General features: G+C 39.9%; 1 protein-coding gene and 1 non-coding gene across 4 annotated transcripts; both read right to left on the minus strand.

The window, feature by feature from the left end:
- Positions 1–64: 64 nt before the first annotated feature.
- On the minus strand, positions 65–20,261 carry LOC133597183 (ATPase family AAA domain-containing protein 2-like). 3 transcript variants are annotated; one of them, XM_061950046.1, is made up of 30 exons: positions 19,872–20,261; positions 19,071–19,192; positions 18,860–18,915; positions 18,576–18,741; positions 17,138–17,216; positions 16,950–17,025; positions 15,547–15,732; positions 13,694–13,841; positions 13,439–13,453; positions 11,890–11,997; positions 11,659–11,767; positions 11,349–11,464; positions 9,847–10,021; positions 9,640–9,728; positions 8,610–8,769; positions 8,385–8,475; positions 8,119–8,296; positions 7,900–8,036; positions 7,676–7,787; positions 6,687–6,873; positions 5,543–5,728; positions 5,323–5,458; positions 5,051–5,247; positions 4,719–4,878; positions 4,482–4,604; positions 2,009–2,182; positions 1,433–1,930; positions 1,183–1,313; positions 981–1,109; positions 65–459 (listed from the first exon to the last, which is right to left on the minus strand). In XM_061950046.1, the coding sequence occupies exons 1-30, from the start codon at positions 20,073–20,075 to the stop codon at positions 427–429; spliced, it is 4,281 nt and encodes a 1,426-aa protein (XP_061806030.1). In that variant the 5' UTR covers positions 20,076–20,261; the 3' UTR covers positions 65–426. The 3 variants fall into 3 exon arrangements, with proteins under 3 accessions (XP_061806030.1, XP_061806038.1, XP_061806058.1); XM_061950054.2 differs by having other exon boundaries at positions 66–459; positions 13,703–13,841; XM_061950074.2 differs by lacking the exon at positions 19,872–20,261 and adding an exon at positions 19,295–19,408 and having other exon boundaries at positions 66–459.
- LOC133605479 (small nucleolar RNA SNORA5) lies at positions 6,287–6,414 on the minus strand. Its single transcript, XR_009815147.1, has one exon. It is a non-coding gene; the product is annotated as a small nucleolar RNA SNORA5 (small nucleolar RNA).
- Positions 20,262–20,498: the final 237 nt, after the last annotated feature.

Raw genomic sequence — 20,498 nt, forward strand, 5'->3', positions numbered from 1 at the left:
CGATACGCTTATACATAATTGAGCAGCGACTTGGTAAAAGTGACCAACACGAGGGAGCAACAAATGAAGCATTCAGTTTATTTTAGGACAGCAATATACATGAGCGAAACTTAATAGCACAAACAAAACGCTAATTACTAGTTATACAAGTAAAACTCTCCTATTGTAAAGACAATACAGCGATTTCTATTAAGGCATTACAAAAAACACTGCAGACATCAGACTGGGCAGTTTAAAGCAGTCAATACAAAAGAGGGTACTCAGTATTATTTATAAAGAGTAAGCCATTTATTTAAATATAAACCAATGGTAATACAAAAATTCTGGTCATGGGTAAAACGATTTATATGAATCTAGAAACAGAGTTGCATGTTTACACTAAGTGTTTGATTATTTAAAAAATTCACATTGTTCATAGTAGAAATATCAACAGAAGTCATTGATCTCTTTCTCCAACTCCTAATTGAATGGAAAAAAAAACAAGAGGACAGAAAATTAGAAACAAACGTAATAATACCTGAACATTTGAAATATATAGTCTACGTGCATGATTAGGAATACATAGTCTAAAGCAGTGGTCCCCAACCTTTTTGTAACTGCGGACCGGTCAACGCTTGAAAATTTGTCCCAAAATTTGTCATAAAAAAATACAATCATGTGTGCTTACGGACTGTATCCCTGCAGACTGTATTGATCTATATTGATATAAAATGTAGGAACCAGAAATATTAATAACAGAAAGAAACAACCCTCTTGTGCGAATGAGTGTGAATGAGTATAAATGGGGGAGGGAGGTTTTTTTGGGTTGGTGCACTAATTGTAAGTGTATCTTGTGTTTTTTGTGTTGATTTAATAAAAATAAAAACTTTTTTTTAATTTTTATTTCTTGTGCGGCCCAGTACCAATCGATCCACGGACCGGTACCGGGCCGCGGCAAGGTGGTTGGGGACCACTGGTCTAAAAGACGGTGTAATACAAACCCTGATTAGTGCAGCTTTGTAGTGGTCCTGCCTGTGTCTGTAGATACACTGGCAGAGGAGAGCATAGAGTTTCTCCAACTTGTGCACCTCGTAGCCATCAGTCTTAGTCACAACGTTGTCTAGCAGTTCCTAGGTATGCAAGGAATTGAAAAAAGTCAGAGGCCACAACACATTTTACACCCAAGCACTGTCCATATCCCACCTTCAATTTGTCTCTGTCCACCGACAATGAAGGTTTTTCATGATCTTGCATCTGCAGGGCTTTCTCCATGTCAAACAACTGCTGCTGAACCGTGTTCTTTGAGCCCCGGGTCAGTCGCCTCATAAATTTCTCTGAGAATAAAACACAGGGCCATATGGATACAATTGTTAACGTGACCTGGAAAATTTGCCTTCTGTGGAATTTAATTAAGTGTTAAGTGATTTGGAAGAACCCAGTAGTGAACTCAAACCTGCGGGGGACTGTTCGGTGCTGGCCACCTCCATTGGCTCATGCTCTTGAGTTGTAACCTTGCTGTTAAATTCCTGTGCAAAAGTTTGTACCAGGTTTTTGCTGCATGTTTGACCACAACTTGTGTTTGATTGTCCCGATTTATTCCCTTGATTGCTGGTCTTATTTTGCCCATCTTTGACTGTGTTATTATATGCAGTCATTTCTAAATCGGTCAGATCTTTGTCCACTGTTTTACTTGGTGTCTGGTCCTCATCTGTTGTTTTTTTACTTTCACACAGAATATCATCCTTCATCGTCCCTTCAACCACTGCAGCCACATCCGTGTCATCATCTTTTCCTGAACCTGTTCCTTTCTCAGTCTCTGTTTCTTCATCTGCATCTTCTTCATCAGAGCCTAACTCTATGCCGTCTTTGGAGACATGAAAAGTCGAGGTAGATTTCTTCCTTGAATAGATGCCAGATGACCAGCGACTCTTTCGCCGTTTCTTCCTCTGGACTGAAGGAAGAAGAGGATGTAAGTGTCTGTTAAGAGTAATTATTTTAATTTCATTTCAAGAAAACATTCAGACTCTACCTGAGCTTTTAGGAGTAAAAAAATTTGAAGAAGTAGTACTCGGAGTCAGTGCAGTTGTGGCTTTAGCCGTGTCTCTTTGTGGCGTCCTGTCAGCCATTTTGGCCTCAGTCGGAAGTTTAGCCTGTTTGGGAAGGACCTGGTAGAAAGAGGGAGCGTGTTGTGCAGTGGAGCAACCTGTGGACAATGACAGCAAAAAGTTTAAGCAAATCTACCCCAATGCTGATGTATATTTGTAACTGGATATAAAAGAGTAATCCAAGTTGCTTGGATGCAGCTAATCAAGGGCGCCTGTTTGCTGCCTTTGCCTATTATGCTTGCTGGCAAAATTAACTAAATCTACTCCAATGCTGATGTATATTTGTAACTGGATATAAAGGAGTAATCCAAGTTGCTTGGATGCAGCTAATCAAGGGCGCCTGTTTGCTGCCTTTGCCTATTATGCTTGCTGGCAAAATTAACTTCAAAATACACCCAAGATGGGACTTTAGATGAAACTGTTAGCAAGTTTTAAGCAAATAAATGTAGTGATTTCAGGTAAAGCATTGCTGACAGTAAAATTGAATTGAAGTGTGTTAATATGATTTCAAAATATTGAACAGCACTAGTAAATACCTAGTAGTGCAAATTGTTGTCAGAGCCACATACATACTTATTTTACAGAAATAAATCAGTCCCTTCAGGACTTTTGTGATTGGTGCTTTTTCCAAAAAGCTGCGTAGAAGTTTTTTAGGCATTTTATTTCATATATGCAAAGCATAGCTTTCATCTTATTATACCCACTGTTATCAATGTTTTGTACAACTGCGATACACTGCATTGAGGTGTCAAACAACTAATGTTATTGATATTAAATTGAATGAACATTCAATTTTTCTAGCCAAAGGTATTTTCCTATTTCAGTGTGATAGACAGAAATGAAAAAAGAAAACAGTAATTGTAGACTGCCTTATTTCTGTGTTCTATACAGAAACACACATACACTGTCTACATACCTCGCATCTGAGGCTTGTTACATGTTCTAACAAATGGCATTTTAACACATGGCAACAGTAATTCTACTAGCGTGCTTTTAATTTACTAAAGGACCTGACTTACTGGCCACAGGATGTGGTATTCTGTTGTCTGAATGTTGCGGAAGGCTTTCTTATCGGTCCCTGTCTGCTCTGTTGTCCACACTGTGCATTCTCAATGTATATTTTAGGATTGAAAACTTAAGTGCTTGATGATCATAACATTTTTCTTTATTGTCCAACACACTACATTAGAGATGTCCGATAATGGCTTTTTTGCCGATATCCGATATTTCGATATTGTCAAACTCTTAATTACTGATTCCGACATCAACCGATAGCGATATATACATTCGTGGAATTTGGAATTAACACATTATTATGCCTAATTTTGTTGTGATGCCCCGCTGGAAGCATTAAACAATGTAAAAAGGTTTTCCAAAATAAATCAACTTAAGTTATGGAAAAAAATGCCAACATGGCACTGCCATATTTATTATTGAAGTCACAAAGTGCATAATTTTTTTAACATGCCTCAAAACAGCAGCTTGGAATTTGGGACATGCTCTCACTCAGAGAGCATGAGGAGGTTGAGGTGGGCGGGGTTGGGTTGAGGTAGGGGGGGTAGGAGGTAGCGGGGGTGTATATTGTAGCGTCCCGGAAGAGTTAGTGCTGCAAAGGGTTCTGGGTATTTGTTCTGTTGTGTTTATGTTGTGTTACGGTGCGGATGTTCTCCCGAAATGTGTTTGTCATTCTTGTTTGGTGTGGGTTCACAGTGTGGCGCATATTTGTAATAGTGTTAAGGTTGTGTATACGGCCACCCTCAGTGTGACCTGTATGGCTGTATGCTTTGCATTCACTTGTGTGTGTGAAAAGCCGTAGATATTATTAACATAGTTGTCTGGGTGGAAATCGGAAGAAATTCGAGAGAATGGTTGCCCCAGGAGATTTTCGGGAGGGGCACTGAAATTCGGGAGTCTTCCGGGAAAATCGGGAGGGTTGGCAGGTATGACTGGGAGACGCAACTGCTCTGTACTTCTCCCTACGTCCGTGTACCACTCCGTACAGCGGCGTTTTAAAAAGTCATAAATTTTACATTTGGAAACCGATACCGATAATTTCCGATATTACATTTTAAAGCATTTATCGGGCGATAATATCGGCAGTCCGATATTATCGGACATCTCTACACTACATAGTTTATCCCCATTTGTGTTGAGCCTTGTGAAATTGTTGTGAGCAGTCAATTTTATGTTGATTTTTGTTGGTAAATGAAGAGATTATCATCACACATCTACATCTCAACAAGGAAGTGAGGATAGAATGTGCAGAGAAGTTGCAGGGATTGTACAATGTTGCTGCCACAAATGGTAGAAGACAGATCAGAGCACATGTTATCGATGTCCACGTCACCCATATCAGAAACCTCTTCTAAAACTAATTGTTTGCATTCTCTCACAGACCTCTTTTGTTGCGTGATTCTTTTATCTCATCACAGATCTTCTCAAAATTTTCGTCCAGTTCCTGTCGAATGATGGCATGCACTGTGTCCTTCAGTGCACACGCCCTGTGTCGAATCTGGCGGTCTGAAAGAGATGCGCAAAAAGGGAAGATGTTAGAAAACTTGAGTACAATTTATTTTAAAGACATGAGCATAATTACATGCTTCTTTTACATGCCAGTGTGTCTGCAGTGTGTACCTGAAGGGTCCCTGTCTGGGTTGTATTCAAGCGCATTCTTCCAAATGAGATCCACATCTTCAACAAACTCTTTGACTGTTATGTACTGATGGAGGTCAATCTTTGAAAGCACAGTTGACAAGTCCATAGGCCTCTTTATCACAGCAGCATAATCTAGAACCTAAAAATGTGACAGCCAGTTGTGAGTACTAAAAAGAAACATAAACCTGCAAGTCATTATGTGAGAGAAGTCAAGATTAAGTTAATGCTGGCGCCCTCTAGTGGTAGAATCAATGAAATGTAAGCATGTTGGGCATTTGAGACACTATGAATACAGTGGAATGAATAACCACCTCTCCTAAATCCACAGGCTTTGTAAAAGCCTTGAAGCGCTTATCCTGGGACAGACGATTTGTGACATCACGCAAGAAGAGGCGCAGCTCCCGCAGGGTGTCTTCCTCTTGTTCTGCCAGTCTTCGGGCCTCCTGCTCTGTCAGCTGGCGTGGAGGAGGAGCGGCGGCGACCGCAAGCACTTCTACAGCTTGGTGCACTATAATGGAGAGTCGACAATGTTTCTTTTCAATAAAATCATGCACTAAAAAAAAAAGCATTCAGTTTGTCTTACTGGGTCTCTTTTGAGAGGTAGGTCCTTTGGCAGCCTGGTTGAGGAGCAGGTCCTCAAAGAAATGTCTTCTTTCTTGGCTGATGGGGAGTGGGACATGATACACCTCTCCGTACTGTACCCGAAAGAGCTCCTGAACCTACAGCAAAAACAGTCATGAAGAACAATTCATCTCTAGTTCATTTCCGGCAGCTTAAACCCATCATATCACAGATTTTTGTACCTCGATACTGAGCTCATCGTATTGTAGACTGCACGTAGCCAGCAGCAAAATAGGAGCAAAGGCAGGGATGGAGCTCAGTAGACTGATGAAGGTGGCCCTCAGGGCAGGACCCACTGTTTCCCACCACTGTCCGATGTGAGGAATGTAAAGGATACTCGGAGAAGTTCGCTTGGCTTCGACAAAAATCTACAGACAATGTGGTACAAATATCAACATAAATACAACACAGATGCTTTAGATGGGCACGTTTCCAATATATGAGACAGTTATGCAGACAATGCTTGTGCTTCAATAACATGCATGAGAGGTTAATTTGATATACAAATTGTCCAGTTTTAGTCTATATATTGGCAACCTGACCAGGGTGTACCCTGTCTCCTACACAAGGTCTGTTAGGATAGGCTCCAGTTGTTTTGTAGCTCTAAGCAGACGAAGCAGTATAAAAAAATGAATGATTATGTATCCCACATTTATCTTTGAGGGATAAATGTAAAATGATTTAGGCACTAGATCATGTTTGCAGACAGTCATTGCAAAATAATATGGTCATATTACATTATTCAAACAGATACACAAGATATACACTATTTAAAGACACACTGGTTAAAATAAAAGGGTCACAGATATAAATCAATTTACAGGTTACCGGTAGTTATTTTATACATGCAGATTTGTCTTCTGTGTTTTAAACACTAGTTAAGTACTCCAAGCCAAGCAGATGTTCACATGTGGCCCTTTCCTCATGTTTGTTTGCAACACCTATTTATCCCCAGTAAGGAAGGAGGTGGGGCCTATCAACTACATTGTCTTTAGCAGCAACATTGGCCAGCAAAGTCAGCTGGATAGAACCCACTGAAATTGACAAGGCTGCAAAGTAGGGTATCTACTAAAGCATGTTAATCACTATTATTTTCATCCAGTGCACCTGGGGATAGGTTGATTGGCAACACTAAATTGGCCAGTGTGTGAATGTGAGTGGGAATGTTGTCTGTCTATCTGTGTTGTCCCTGCGATGAGGTGACGACTTGTCCAGGGTGTACCCCGCCTTCCGCCCGAATGCAGCTGAGATGGGCTCCAGCATCCCCCGCGACCCCGAAAGGGACAAGCGGTAGAAAATGGAAGCATGGATGGATATTTGGCTTACCTGTGCACAGGTCTCTTCTGGTGCAATTGCACCGGCTCCAAAAAGCACTGCCATATCCAGAGTGTACACTGTGAATTTCTCCAGGGCATGGAGTACAGCAGGAGCCAAATGGGAGCTTTGACCTGAACCAAGGCGACCCTCCAAAAGTAGCCTGGGACGGTAAGAGGTCGGCTGGCTCAACACATTTCTACACAAAAATTGAAAAAAGGATTAGATTTATATTTGGTGAACGCTTCAACTGACACTTAAACTTAGGACCTTAAGGCCAGCAACTTTTGAAAAGAACAATGCTTTGAAAGTTATATAACTCATAAATTGAGAGCGAACAAAAAACATGTTTAATTAGACTACCTGTTGTTAACCCATTTTTTCTTGACTTTTCAGTCACGAGCCCCCCATGATTTTCGAATAACTATTGAGAACTGTATATCTGTAGAACGCACTGTGTAAGTAATATTCCTTTGTATACGCCGTTGATTACATTTCTTTTTATTCCTGTCACAAGTTTCTCCGTCTCCGTTAACTCTGTACACATGTATAGTTGATTAGATTGAACACTGCTGCCACTGAGATGCAGGCTTGTGTATGGTTCTAATATGAATACTAGAGTGTAGACAACAATAATGAAGGCTTCTGCTGTTTGTGACCCCCACCCAGGGTGTCCCGAACTACTATTTGAGAACCACTCGACTAACCTAAAAAATCTATGGTAGGTTTGAACATTAAGGTGAAAGATCTGGCCAGTAAAGAACTGGGTGAACCCAATTACTGAGAATTTGGTGTATAATACAAGAATAACAATATTTGAGTATTTCAGTTACTGTTTCCAAATAAATATATATATTTTTTAGAAAGTCCTTTGTTGAGATTTTGGTTGGTTTTTACCTTTATAACCTGTACAGTGCTGAGATGAACCCTGAGATTAAAACAAAGCAATATCCCTTCACAGAGACTAGTGTTAAATCCCTCCAAAGTAATTACTGACCAACCTTTCGAGGTTGAGAATTTCCTTTGAAGGAGTCTTTTTTTGAGGAGTCTGTCCACCAGATTTCTCCTGGTCGTCACTGAACGTCAACTCATCATCAGACACGCCCGACTGATCTGAAAGCAAAGAGTTTTTCAAAAAAGCTGGCAGAGGAAAAACAGTACAATACAATGTTTAACAATGTAATACTAATAACAAATATACTAAAAAAACAATTAAAGATTCCACCTTGTGTCCTCTTCCTTTTGAAGCCCTGCTCCGCATGTGGGAACACTTTGCTGACAGTTTGAAGGATGTCCTGCAAGACAGCACTCAGCAACGGACGAACTGCCGGTATCAGTGCTTTGGCAGGTGACACTACAGCTCTAATAATCACATACATTGTCATATTTACATACAATCCATAACCAAGAGGTAAAAATGATGTAGTGATGATATTGGCCATACCTCTGTGCAGCAGGCACCATCTTGGACATAGCAGACATAAAGTCTTTTGCTGTGATGGCAATTGAATTAACGTCAAGCACAAGTTTTTCTGATGAGGAGTAAATCTGTGGATAGCGGCGCCGTAGTGCACACAGTGCTGCCTCTGAACACACTGCCTTGATGTCTGCTCCGCAATAACCTACAAGTGAGTTATTTAGATTATATACGATCATGTGTTTTAAAACGAATGCTAGAGGCATTTTTCTAGAATATTACTTTAAACATACCAACACATTTATCAGCCAGCTCTTCTAGGAAACTTTCAGAGAGTGGCGGCATCCAATGTCGGGTGTGGATCTTCAAAATGTCCCGTCGAGCCTGCCAGAAATGAGATCACAGAATTTTTTTATTACAGAATCAAAACTCTCGTCAGTTACCTACCCACACAGACACACTACATTCACACCATTTGAGCTAATATTTGTTGTAATATCTCTTTATTATTTCAGTACCTCTCTGTCTGGCAGGCCAAAGAGGAACTCCCTGTCAAAACGGCCTGGGCGTCTGAGAGCAGGATCGATGGAGTCCAGTCTGTTGGTGGCTCCGATCACCACAATCTCTCCCCTGCCATCCAATCCATCCATGAGAGCCAAGAGGGTCGACACAATGGAGCTATTGAGACATTAATGCTTGTACTTTAACCCACTGAAATAAGTGAAGGTATACAAATAGCCTAATTCAAACTAAGGTTTTACATCACAACATACTTGGGTGTTTGAGGTGGGCGGGGTCAGGGTTAAGGGGGGAGGAGTATATTTATAGCTAGAATTCACTGAAATTCAAGTATTTTATATATATATATATATATATATACATACATATATATACACCGTATTTTCTGCACTATAAGGCGCACCTAAAAACCTCCAATTATCTCAAAAGCTGACTTATAATCCGGTGCGCCTTAAATATGGACCAATATTGAGCCACAACAGGTCTTGCAACTACGGGATGCATAACGTAACCCCAGCCTCTACTGTAGCGTCTATTCTATGCGCCTTATAATTCGGGAGGGTTGGCAAGTATGCATCACAATATGGCTGTAGTGTTGTAGCAGCAAGTTACAATTTTAACAACCAAACACTTTTTTTATTTTTATTTTTAAACCAAACTATGAAAAAAAACATTACTGAAAATATGTTCCAATGATAGAGTAGCACAAATCACCATTTGTTTAGTGGAAATGACTAAAAATATAAATTTCTCCCAAGTCCCACACCAAAAATTAATGATGCACTATATGGACAAAAGTCTAGTTTCAACATTCTTTCAGGTACAACATGAGTGACCTCTGACATCACATATCAGATTATAAATAAATGTAGGAAATAAACCCCAGACACACTCCAAATTTTGGAAAAATTTTCCCCAAAAGACTAGTTTTCATCCCGTTGATGTAATGGCCTGATGTTCCAAGTCTGTCAAATTAACGGAACTACACGGTGGGCTTTTTTTAAAGTGTTATTTCGGCACGATACTCACCTGTGAATCTGGTCCTGGCGGCTGGACCTGACTGGGGCCAAACCATCAATTTCATCAAAGAAAATGATAGACGGACGCATTTGGTAAGCCTAGGAAAGATTTTAAATGTCAGATGTGCAAATGAAATACGGGCTCATTACGTTGAGGTGCAATTGTATACATTCAGGATGTGAATTTGACTTATGCTTAAACACATGATGAGTTCACCTGGTCAAACAGCAGGCGTAGCTGTCTCTCTGACTCTCCAACCCACTTTGTGAGGCAATCAGCACCTTTCCTCATGAAGAACGACACCTTTCTCTCCCCCTCGCTGCATTCATTGGCCAGTGCTCTGGCTACCAGGGTTTTCCCAGTGCCTGGGGGACCGTAAAATAGACATCCCCTACAAACCCCAAAAACATGAGCAGGTGATTTCCATTCGTCGGTTTAGTAATTTGAGAGCACAATGTAGGCCTGGGCCGATATTCGATAAGTCAATTAACCAACGATAAATGATACTTCAAAAGCATTCACGCTTTTGTGTTTGTACCATAGCGGAATGAAAAAAAAAGGGGGTGAATTATCTTCTCGACCTCGGATAAGCGGAAGAAGATGGATGGATGGATGGACTCTTTGTGCAGTGAGGCAGGGCCTTTGGCCGGCTAGCATCACACAGTGTAACTAGTTAGCCTATAGCAGCAAACATCAACAAAATGAAAACAAAACCAAATACCACTGCACCAGTGTGGGAATATTTCAGTTTAAACCTTTAGAACAAGATGAGCCTGTCAAAATCGAGAAGCAAGTTTGCTGAATGTGCGCAATTACAACAACACCAACTTAAAATACAACCACTTGACAGTCCAAGCTCACTCCGCACTCACTTCCCATTTGGTGAAGAGGCCAGGTGACAGGTCAGTGTTAACAAAACAGCGCAAAGTAGTGTGCGCTCACAGACATACATCACAAAAGACATGCTGTCATTTAATACTGTTATAAAACTTGCATTTTTAAAAGTACTGTCATGTTGGGGTTCCTCACTCGGAATCTGCCTAACTTAATTTTGTTTTGCAAATGACCTGTTAATGCATCTGTTTAAACTGTAGTGTTTATATTTTTACTTTGCAATTTTGTTTAAGAAGGTCCTTGATTGTCAGTTAAGTAAGTACAACTCGACCTCTGTTCAATATTGAAGTGCAACTTTGTTTGTCAATACTTTCTTTAGCTATTTTATTTTTTGTTATGATTGTGTGTATTTGAGCTTCCCATCCCCTACTTAAGATGTTTATTAATTGTATTATATCAGTGCAACATTTTGCTAACAGACAAAGTATATTGTATTGTTATTATTTGTTTGTTGGAGATTCAAACGTTTTCATTTCGATTACAATGTTAAGATAAACGAGAAATACAAGTTATTGCATTTGAAAGGATAGACATGCATGATGTATTATCAATAAATCAATGGTTGATTTGGTCTCATAAAAAATGTCAATAAAAGTGTTTATTAGGAATAATTTGTAAGTTAATATTTCGTCAAGAAAAAATTGTTCAGCCCAGGCCTATGTTTATAGCACAATGTATCGATATAAAGTTTCCAAAGTACATGTGACATTGTCAGGCCTCTCCCTCAAGCCTTCAAAATGACTTAAGATGTTTTTTCAGGACAAATTACAAAATATGGCCAATGAATAGTTGATTGCGTAGGTTTATACAGGAATATTGTTTACCTGGGTGGCTGTATGTGAAACTTCTCAAAGACTTCTGGGTAAAGTAGAGGGAATACCACCATCTCTTTGAGGGAAGATATGTGTCTGCCCAAACCACCGATAGTGTCAAAGCGCACCTGTGTTACAAAGAGTGTTCATGTCAGACTCCCAATGTAGAAAACCATCAAACCCTGATGATTTGTCTGCCTGGACCATGGAATCTCCCCAATCCTTGATAAATATGCACTATATCACACCCACTGCAATTAACAATTAAAAGGCAAATAATGGTATGATAATATTGACAATAATTATATGCTTGTGCACTTACCGTCTTGTCTAGCTTCATTGGGTCCACATCAGCCAGACTTGCCCCAATTTTCATGCGATCTTTGTGGACTCCAAGCAAGTCCTCTTTCACAATGTTCATAGGGAGACATCTGCAACATTAAGATAAGACATTTGCATTTTTTCTTTCCAAAATCATATTCATTATTCTTACATTCCCATGACATATTTGTTAAAAGATATAAAGCGTAATTAACAAAACGGCAGCGCTCACCTGTTGACCGACCTGCTCCTGGTCTTGCTCTTGCTCTTCCTCCTTTGGAAAGTCTCCTCTTCTGAGGAAGAAGAGGTGGAGTCACTACTATGGAGGGCATGTCTCCTCCTGTGAAGACAAATTATGCAAAAAAAAAACCTTTGATCCAGCTTCTATGTTGATTAATAGCCATTAAAAAATACAATGTTAATGATAAATGGTCAGACATATTAAACAGATTAAAAAGATACTGTACATTGTTCTCACACGGTGTATATGTGCTAATTTATAATAATAGAATGATATAGCTCAGATTATGGATGCTTGTAAATAAAAGTACAGCCTGCATCTTGATATAATAGGGGACTTTTGATTAAGTTCCTCTTTTCTGACTTATTGTTGTTACAATCTTGGATACACGTGTATAACAATGCAAAGCATCAACACGTCACACATTCACAGCATACTAATGTGGGCATTTTTGGACTGATCATATAACAGCTGAGACTGTTGCTGCAGGAATTCATTTTCATGTCATGCCCTTTGCTGTAGGTCTATAAAATATAATAAAAATACTTCTGTTTAATTTATACATGACATTTGGGTCACAATAACATTGCATTAGTCGCTGAACTCCGGCGGAAAAAGGCGGCGACGTTATGAAATTACTACTTCGTTTGAAGAAACTTCAAGGAAAAGGTAGGATTAAATTATTTTCGTCTGAACTAGTAACGTGCACAATAACACCGACATATAACATCCAGTGACATAAAAATTGGCGACGTGGACACGATAACATGTGCTCTGATCTGTCTTCTAATACCCATTTGTGGCAGCAACATTGTACAATCCCTGCAACTCTCTGCAAGTTTTATCCTCACTTCATTGTTGAGATGTGGATGTGTAATGATAATCTCCTCATTTACCAACAAAAAATCAACATAAAATAGACGACTCACAACAATTTCACAAGGCTCAAACTATGTGTAGTGTGTTGGACAATAAAGAAAAATGTTATGATCATCGAGCACTTAGTTTTCAACCCTAATATATACTTTGAAAATGCATAGTGTGGACAACAGAGCAGACAGGGACCAATAAGAAAGCCTTCCGCAACATTCGGACAACCTCAGCATACTACATCCTGTGGCCAGTAAGTCAGGTCCTTTAGTAAAATAAAAGCATGCTAGTAGAATGTTGTGACTGGGTGACTTTATATATGGTTTATGAAATGTATATTAAACAAGTGGATGAAAATACCGGTGACATTCCTCTTCAAGATATGTATTTAACAGCTTACGTTTTCAAAATTGATACATATAGAGGGTGGGCATGGTTGCAATCTGGGAACGCCTCCACATACATCTAAGATGCAATGTGTATATTATAAATGTAACTTTGGGGCAAAATACCCGTAAAATTTACAGAAATCCATTTAGATATGTAGGTCACAAGGAAGTGTTTTAAATGTACATTAGAATAAGTAAACAGTTATGTTTTTACAGCAACAGCCATATATTGCTATACAAACGTTCCATCAAACAAGCAATGAGTGAAAAGGTTTTCTTACCTCTCAGAATTGTTCCTGAAGTCAGAAGAGAATCAGGGAAGAGAAAGAAAGGTGTAATAGATTTAACATGCAGAGATTATATCAGACAGCATTATAAAAAAATTGGTAAAAGAAAACATCACCTTGTTAAAAGCATCGTAAATAAATGTATAGGTTGTTATATAGTAACGATTATTAGCAAATGCTAAATAATGCATTAGTAAGTTAGTTTCCCATTTAGAGTCTATTTCAAAAAGTTCTTAATAATTTAGCTACCTTACATACCGATTAGCCCTCCTCCTGTTATAGGGGCTCCGAGGAGCAGTGGCACTGTAGGCAAATCTGCGTCTGGCCGGCGATGTGTGGTCCTTAAAGTACATGCTGCCCTTTCTTGGCACTCGGGTCTCTTTGGGTTCTCTGGGTTCTGCCGAAACCATAAAATACAAAAAAATCATTGATTGCTCTTTGTCCACATGCATTTAATAAAGTCATTTTGATTACAGATGAATTAAGCATATACAAACAAGCATCCAAGTCAGGGGTTGTACAGTATGGTGTAGATCGACTGATGTTTTTTTTTCAGGGCCGATACCGGTTGTTAGTAGTCAAGGGGCTGATAACCGATATTTGGAGCCGATGTACATTTGCGGGGAGTTTGTATGTTCTCCCTGTGACTGCGTGGGTTGTCCCGGGTAATTTGACTTCCTCCCACCTCCAAAGACAGGCACTTGGAAATAGGTTGATTGACAACACTAAATTGGCCATAATGTTTGAATATGAGTGTGAATGTTGTCTATCTGTGTTGGTGACTTGCCCAGGGGGTGCCCTGCCTTCTGTCCGAGTGCAGCTGGAATAGGCTCCAGCTCGCCTCGACCCTGATCAAAGTAAAAATGTTTTTATAAATATTTCATAGCCTGGACCCGAATTGTCAAAGGTTCTCTACACCACAACTAACCTGCCATCTACTCAATTGTATACAATTTTGATTAATTTTCATTTTAAAATTCGTAAGGTTTTGTCGTTAGGTACCCTGAAATATTGTGAACATTTAAATAAAACAATTCTGGGCTCCTTCATGTAGCATTTACAGTTGAGACATTTTTTAAACTGGCTGACATTTCTTCTTCGATGTTACATTAAGTATGAGAATGTGTGAGCTGTTGCCTGCTCTTCTTTACTTATATAATGTTGTGTTTGTGAAGATCTTGACCCAAAAATTTGATTTTTAGCAGAGATATTTCTGTCATTTTCATGTCCATCCATCTCTATCGCGTTTTGATTGAATCACAGAATATGAAACTCCCAACGCTCTTTTCATGAGCCCACACTCCTAGTGTTGTGGACAGAGGCTTGTCGAGCGACACGATCGCTGCAGTAGGGAAAGCAAACAAAACGGGACCGGGAAGACGTCTGGAAAGAAGGACAAAAACTGGATTTCCTGGCAAAAACTGGACGCTTTGACCGGTATGCAGAGGAGACGTACTACTATAGGCGACTAGCGCTCATTAGAAGGAGAGAAAGGCGGGTGGGCGTGCTGCGTCAATGCCACGGTGAAAGCAGCTGAGTAGCCTGGAGAAACATTACAACAAAAACTCAAATAAATGCTGTCAGATATCAAACATATTTTGGGAATACCTATTGACATTATCATTATTACTGGGGGGAAAAAAAAATTTTTTCATGCAGGCAAATATGCTGGTACTTAAGCAGTAGTTTAGTCTTTATTTGAAGGGACAATGCACAGAAACATTAAGCTCAAAGACAGATATGTTCTGTACCAGATTATAGCTAAATAGCTCATTTCCATCTGCAGTCCCTGGCTACCTAAATGTGGTTATTACTATATACTTCACTAATTATTTTTAAATACTGGTATTTATATTATATCTGCTCATATAGTTCTGTAGTTAAAAAACCCTGGTACGAATAAAAAAAAAAAAAGAGGCAGATACAGATATTCGTCAAAATACTAAACAGCACAGGTCGATCTCTAATGTGAGGCATATACCTCTCATGGGGGCACCACCGCACTTTCGGGCAGAACACAAAAGCATTAAAAGGGAGGACCATAACATTAAGACTTTGTAAAGCCCTCATCTAAAACGGCCATGTTAAAAAGAATCCATTACCATCTTGTGGTGCCTGGTAGAGAACCACAGTCTTTCTCTGTCTGAATTCATAACGCCTCTGGTTTTCTTCATCCCCGGCATCCTCATCGTCATCATCCTCAATGTCATCATCTTCATCCTCGTCATCTTCGTCGTCCTCGTCATCCTCGTCATCCTCATCGTCGTCCTCATCTTCATCATTATCATCTATTTTTTCAGGTGCAAATCAAACCAAATTAGAAAAATTCAGATAATAGAAATATTAAAATTCACAGAGACAAGACTATAGAAATGGATTAAACTTGTGGTAATATTCAATATAGAGCTTCATTAACAGTATGACTGTGCTTTGAAGGTAATTCAACATAGACCTTTTCGAAATAGCTGGCAACTACGGGTGTGCATGTCAATTTAAATGTCAATACATTGATATAGTACCAAAGTGGTCGGTCGGTATTTGTATTGCAATAATTCTGCGTGACAGGCTCGATACTATTGATGCGGTTTCTTGTCTACACGTCCAGCATATTACTCGATATTCCTCAGTTATTGGAACCGGAGCATCTCTTTATCTGTTAGCAAACTTTTCGGTCTGTGTTTATTATATTCATGCACTTTTCTGAGCTGATCAGTGGCTACAATACTAGATAGCGTTATCTGATGGGTTTGGTCTCATCGAGGGGCCAATACTACTGTAATATTGATATATTTATTCATTTGGCCATTTTTATGCTTGTAAATGCTTAATTTAGGGGGGAAATTTTGTAGAATATATTTAAAAAATAAAATAGTGGAACAGGTGTTAGAGCGTGTGCCTCACATTAACAAGGCCCTGGGTTCGATCTCCGGGGCGCGGGGTCTTTCTGTGTGTAGTTTGCATGTTCTCCCCGTGACTGCGTGGGTTCCGGCTGGGTACCCCCTCCAAAGACATGCACCTGGGGGTAGGCTGATTGAAAACACTAAATTGGCCCTAGAGTGTGAATGTTTGTCTATCTGTGTTGGCCCTGTGATGAAGTGGCTCCTGCATCCCGCGTGACCCCAAAAGGGACAAGCGGTAGAAAATGGGTGGATGGATGGAAAATAAAAAATCCACCATGTGGTGAAACCGCAATATTTGAGGCGTGATGCGGCAAGGGACGACTGTTATTAAATAATATCCTAAGGGACTGGATAGATATAGCACCTTTTTCAGAGACCTAAATTGTATCACCCTGTCAACCTGCCAATCATTCACTCCACATTTTCACATTGGTGGTGGTAATCTAAGTCTTTGGCCGCCCTGTAGACTGCAACACAAGTGAATAAACTAAGCGTTAATTTAGTGTTAGCACCAATGTTATCTAGCACTAATCCGCTAATTGATCAATGTTTGGTCAATTGGTATCCTTGTCATCAACTAAGCACATTAGGACAAATTACTTCACCTTGGTTTTGCTGCAGGGCATCCTTTGCAACCACTTTGGTCCTCAAAGATTGCCTCACTATGCCTCTGGTATTCAACTGCTCATGAAAACAAATTTGCATCAACTCACTGGAAGGATTACACTAGTTACAGCAAAGGATATATCAGTCGCCCCCACTCAATAAATGTAAACCTTTGAGGTGTCATTACCGTTTCTTCACCGTCTCTGTTATATCTGCGTCGGAGCTTTTGCATGTCGTCCATCTTTTGCAGAACAGCCTCAGCCGTACTAAAAGGGAATCACAGGATGAATTTTGTGAGCCTGATTTAATAAAGACACTTTGTCCCAAATCGCAAGAGTAGGTTATTAATTTGATGTACTGTACTATACACTTACAACTTCTCTAATTAGGGACCGCAATGTCACTTTGGGACAGAGGACCCTATTGTAATTGTAAGGTTTTATTATTATTATTCCGCTGCCTCTTTGAGCTGTAATTTGACCCCCTTAACATGCTTCAAAACTCACCATATTTGACACACACATCAGGACTGGCGAAAATTGCCATCTAATAAAAAACAAACCCCAAAACTCAAGATTGCGCTCTAGCGCCCCCTAGGAAAAAACAGACAAAACTGCTTGTAACTTCCAGTAGGAATGTCGTAGAGACATGAAACAAAAACCTCTATGTAGGTCTGACTTAGACCTAGATTTCATACATTGACATCCTTCAGCAAAAATCAACAGGAAGTTGGCAATTCCACCTTCAAAACTAAAGTTTACTAAAAACAATCACTTTTGCCTTTGAGCTGTAATTTGACCCCCTTAACATGCTTCAAAACTCACCAAACTGGACACACACATCAGGACTGGCAAAAATTGAGATCTAATAAAAACCCAACCCCAAAACTGCACTCTAGCTCCCCCTAGGAAGAAAACACAGACACAACTGCTCCTAGGAAGAAAACTCAGACAAAACTGCCTGTAACTTCCAGTAGGAATGTCTTAAGAGACATGAAACAAAAACCTCTATGTAGGTCTCACTTAGACCTACATTTCATATATTGACAACCCCCAGCAAAAATCAACAGGAAGTTTGCAATTCCCCCTTCAAAACAAAAGTTTTGTAAAAACCGGTCACCTTTTTTCAAACATTATCTCCTCTGAGCGCGTTTGACGTGTCGGCTTCAAACTAGCATAGGAGATTGAACCCTTCTGATTAAAAGTTGACCAAAGAGTTTTAATTACTGCTCCGGTTTGGATTTATGTGCCGTCAAAGTCGGTCCCGTCCATCGCTGCTTGCAGCTTTAATTTACAATTTGTTTTTGTTTGAATTGTATTTTTCAATATCACTGTAATCATGTTTTTACTAGCTCCTTGGTTAACATACAATTAGCATCACAACTCTTCTATTGTATGCTACTATGGCCTATGTCCAAAAGCTTCTAATGGGGAAAAGTCGTTTGGCACCATCTATTGGTTTGCTTAAATACATCTCTAGACTGCGAATGTAAGACAACTTGGGCTTTCACTGTTCTGTGTTAAATAAAACTGAAACAATAATTTATATATGCAGTAATTTCAAAAACATTTTCTTCTTATTTCCATATTTTATCAATTGTGAACAAAAACTCTGAGTGAACTCACTTAGTGATGAGGCGATCATAAAGTACTGATTGATTCCGGGAATTAAATTTGTGTTGAGTGATTCGGGAACTACGCCGTAAAGAGTGTTCCTCGTCGTCTTCAGGGCTCCTTATGTTAACACGGCTTCTTTTGGGAGTGGACGTCCTCTCTACTTCGTCTGCAACATCTTTGAACATTGACAAAAACAAGCTTGTTGGGTGGCTAGATAACAAAATCCTAAAAAAAAAACACGAGTGATAAACACAACTGCATTACGGCTTCATGTCTTAGATGCTGTAACATACCTCCATGCAGTTTGTCGCAAGATGTTTGGCCTTCCTTTTGTAGCCTGGAAGATTTCCTAAATGAAAATATTGAATAGCGGCATGAAACACTCACGATGAGTCTGTTTGCTCTGAGGTACATACAGCCTTGGATTACTTCATGTGCTTGGCAAATATTCCACCTGTGACAATTCAACAGATCTTCTTTCACTTAATCAAAATCCCTGGTCACCTTGTGGCGCAGCCTCCAACCTTTGGTTCCATGCCCGAAAAGGACACCCCTAGTTTGACTTGTTGTCCTCTGGTCTTTGGAAAATTGTGGAAACCGCTTCTTGTCTCCTGCTCACCATCTCCCTAGCGGTCACAAAATGATTTACAGTCAATAACAAAACGTGTTGATTATGGTTGTACTACCAAGAATGTACTCCATCAACAGGCAGACTACAAAATACATGCCATGTGTTTTAGATGCTCCTTTAAACCTGTAGTAGTTTACATTCTTACACGATTAATTAAAGGTTAGGAGAACGTATGCACTGTAACCTCTTAACGGTAAACTCAATTGGCTAAACATCTTTAACGTTTCAGTAGTTTTAGCGCAACTCCCAACAGGTGCGTGATCTATCAATCGACCAGTACATGAGACATCAAAGCACATTGTTATCGTTGTCGCGATCTATTGATGGCACCCATTTCCTTTACTGCATTAAAAACATTAAAGAATGAACTTCTTTACGGACTGGTCGGAAATGGCAATACTCAACAAGTTAACCCATCCTAATTGAGAACATAGCCATCCTACCTTGTACAATGTTGCCGAATGAACTTGATTCAAGACTGCTTATGATATGAATAACCGTGTACGAGTTTGAGGTTAACATATTGTATGTGATCACTAAACTGTCACGTATGACAGTCTGAATGTTACTTAGCCTAGCAGACTAGCAGCAACATGCCCGCAGGCGCCTTGAACGCATCACTTATGCTACATACATATTGTCACTTTACAAACGTTAGGCATGTATCCGCTCACATTCACACGGTTGTGTTCAGGGCTGCTGAAGCTATCGTCCAGGGAGATGGAGGTCCGTGTTGACCGGCCGGATTTTCTCTGCAACGCGGGAACAAGCGATAGAAACTCCGAGCTTGTGTCCAACTCCATCGACCGCCTGTTCGGAGTTGTTGTGGCCACTGGTCGAACAACAACGCCGCCGCCGCTACTGCGTAGTATTACCATGTTGATTCCTTCCCAAAGTTATAAACGCACTAATGACGGGCGGCGGGTCACTACAGCACTCAAATTCATGTAAAGTTGAACGTCATCCGCATAGAAAAGATACACGCCGATTCGCGCCCGCTGACATGCTAGCGTAGCACCGCTTCAGTCCTTGATTTCTGGCGCCACAAACGTCATCAGAGAGCCAATGGGGAAAGAAGGGAGCTACCGCCAGGAAATGTAGAACCAATGTCTAAATTCTGATGGTAACCAAACCATCAACATGAGAATATATTTTATATTTTCACCATACTTACACTCTAGGTGACCATAAGGTTATGAATGTTATTAGGTTTAAAATGTACCGTTAATTTAAAATCGCGCGGAAGGATACATAAGAGTTAGGTACGCCTTCTGGCAGTTGTTGAGGTGCGCGGCCGCGCG

This window comes from Nerophis lumbriciformis, linkage group LG04 (genome assembly GCF_033978685.3).
Source record: "Nerophis lumbriciformis linkage group LG04, RoL_Nlum_v2.1, whole genome shotgun sequence".
NCBI classification, from domain to species: domain Eukaryota; kingdom Metazoa; phylum Chordata; class Actinopteri; order Syngnathiformes; family Syngnathidae; genus Nerophis; species Nerophis lumbriciformis.

Excerpts from the sequence above, each read along its gene's own strand:
- LOC133597183 (XM_061950046.1), bottom strand. The coding sequence starts at position 20,075 with ATGGTAATACTACGCAGTAGCGGCGGCGGCGTTGTTGTTCGACCAGTG. Across the intron at positions 11,768-11,889 it reads AGGAGCAGGTCGGTCAACAG|ATGTCTCCCTATGAACATTG; the intron begins GTGAGCGCTGCC and ends TTAATGTTGCAG. Across the intron at positions 4,879-5,050 it reads AGCCTGTGGATTTAGGAGAG|GTTCTAGATTATGCTGCTGT; the intron begins GTGGTTATTCAT and ends TCACATTTTTAG.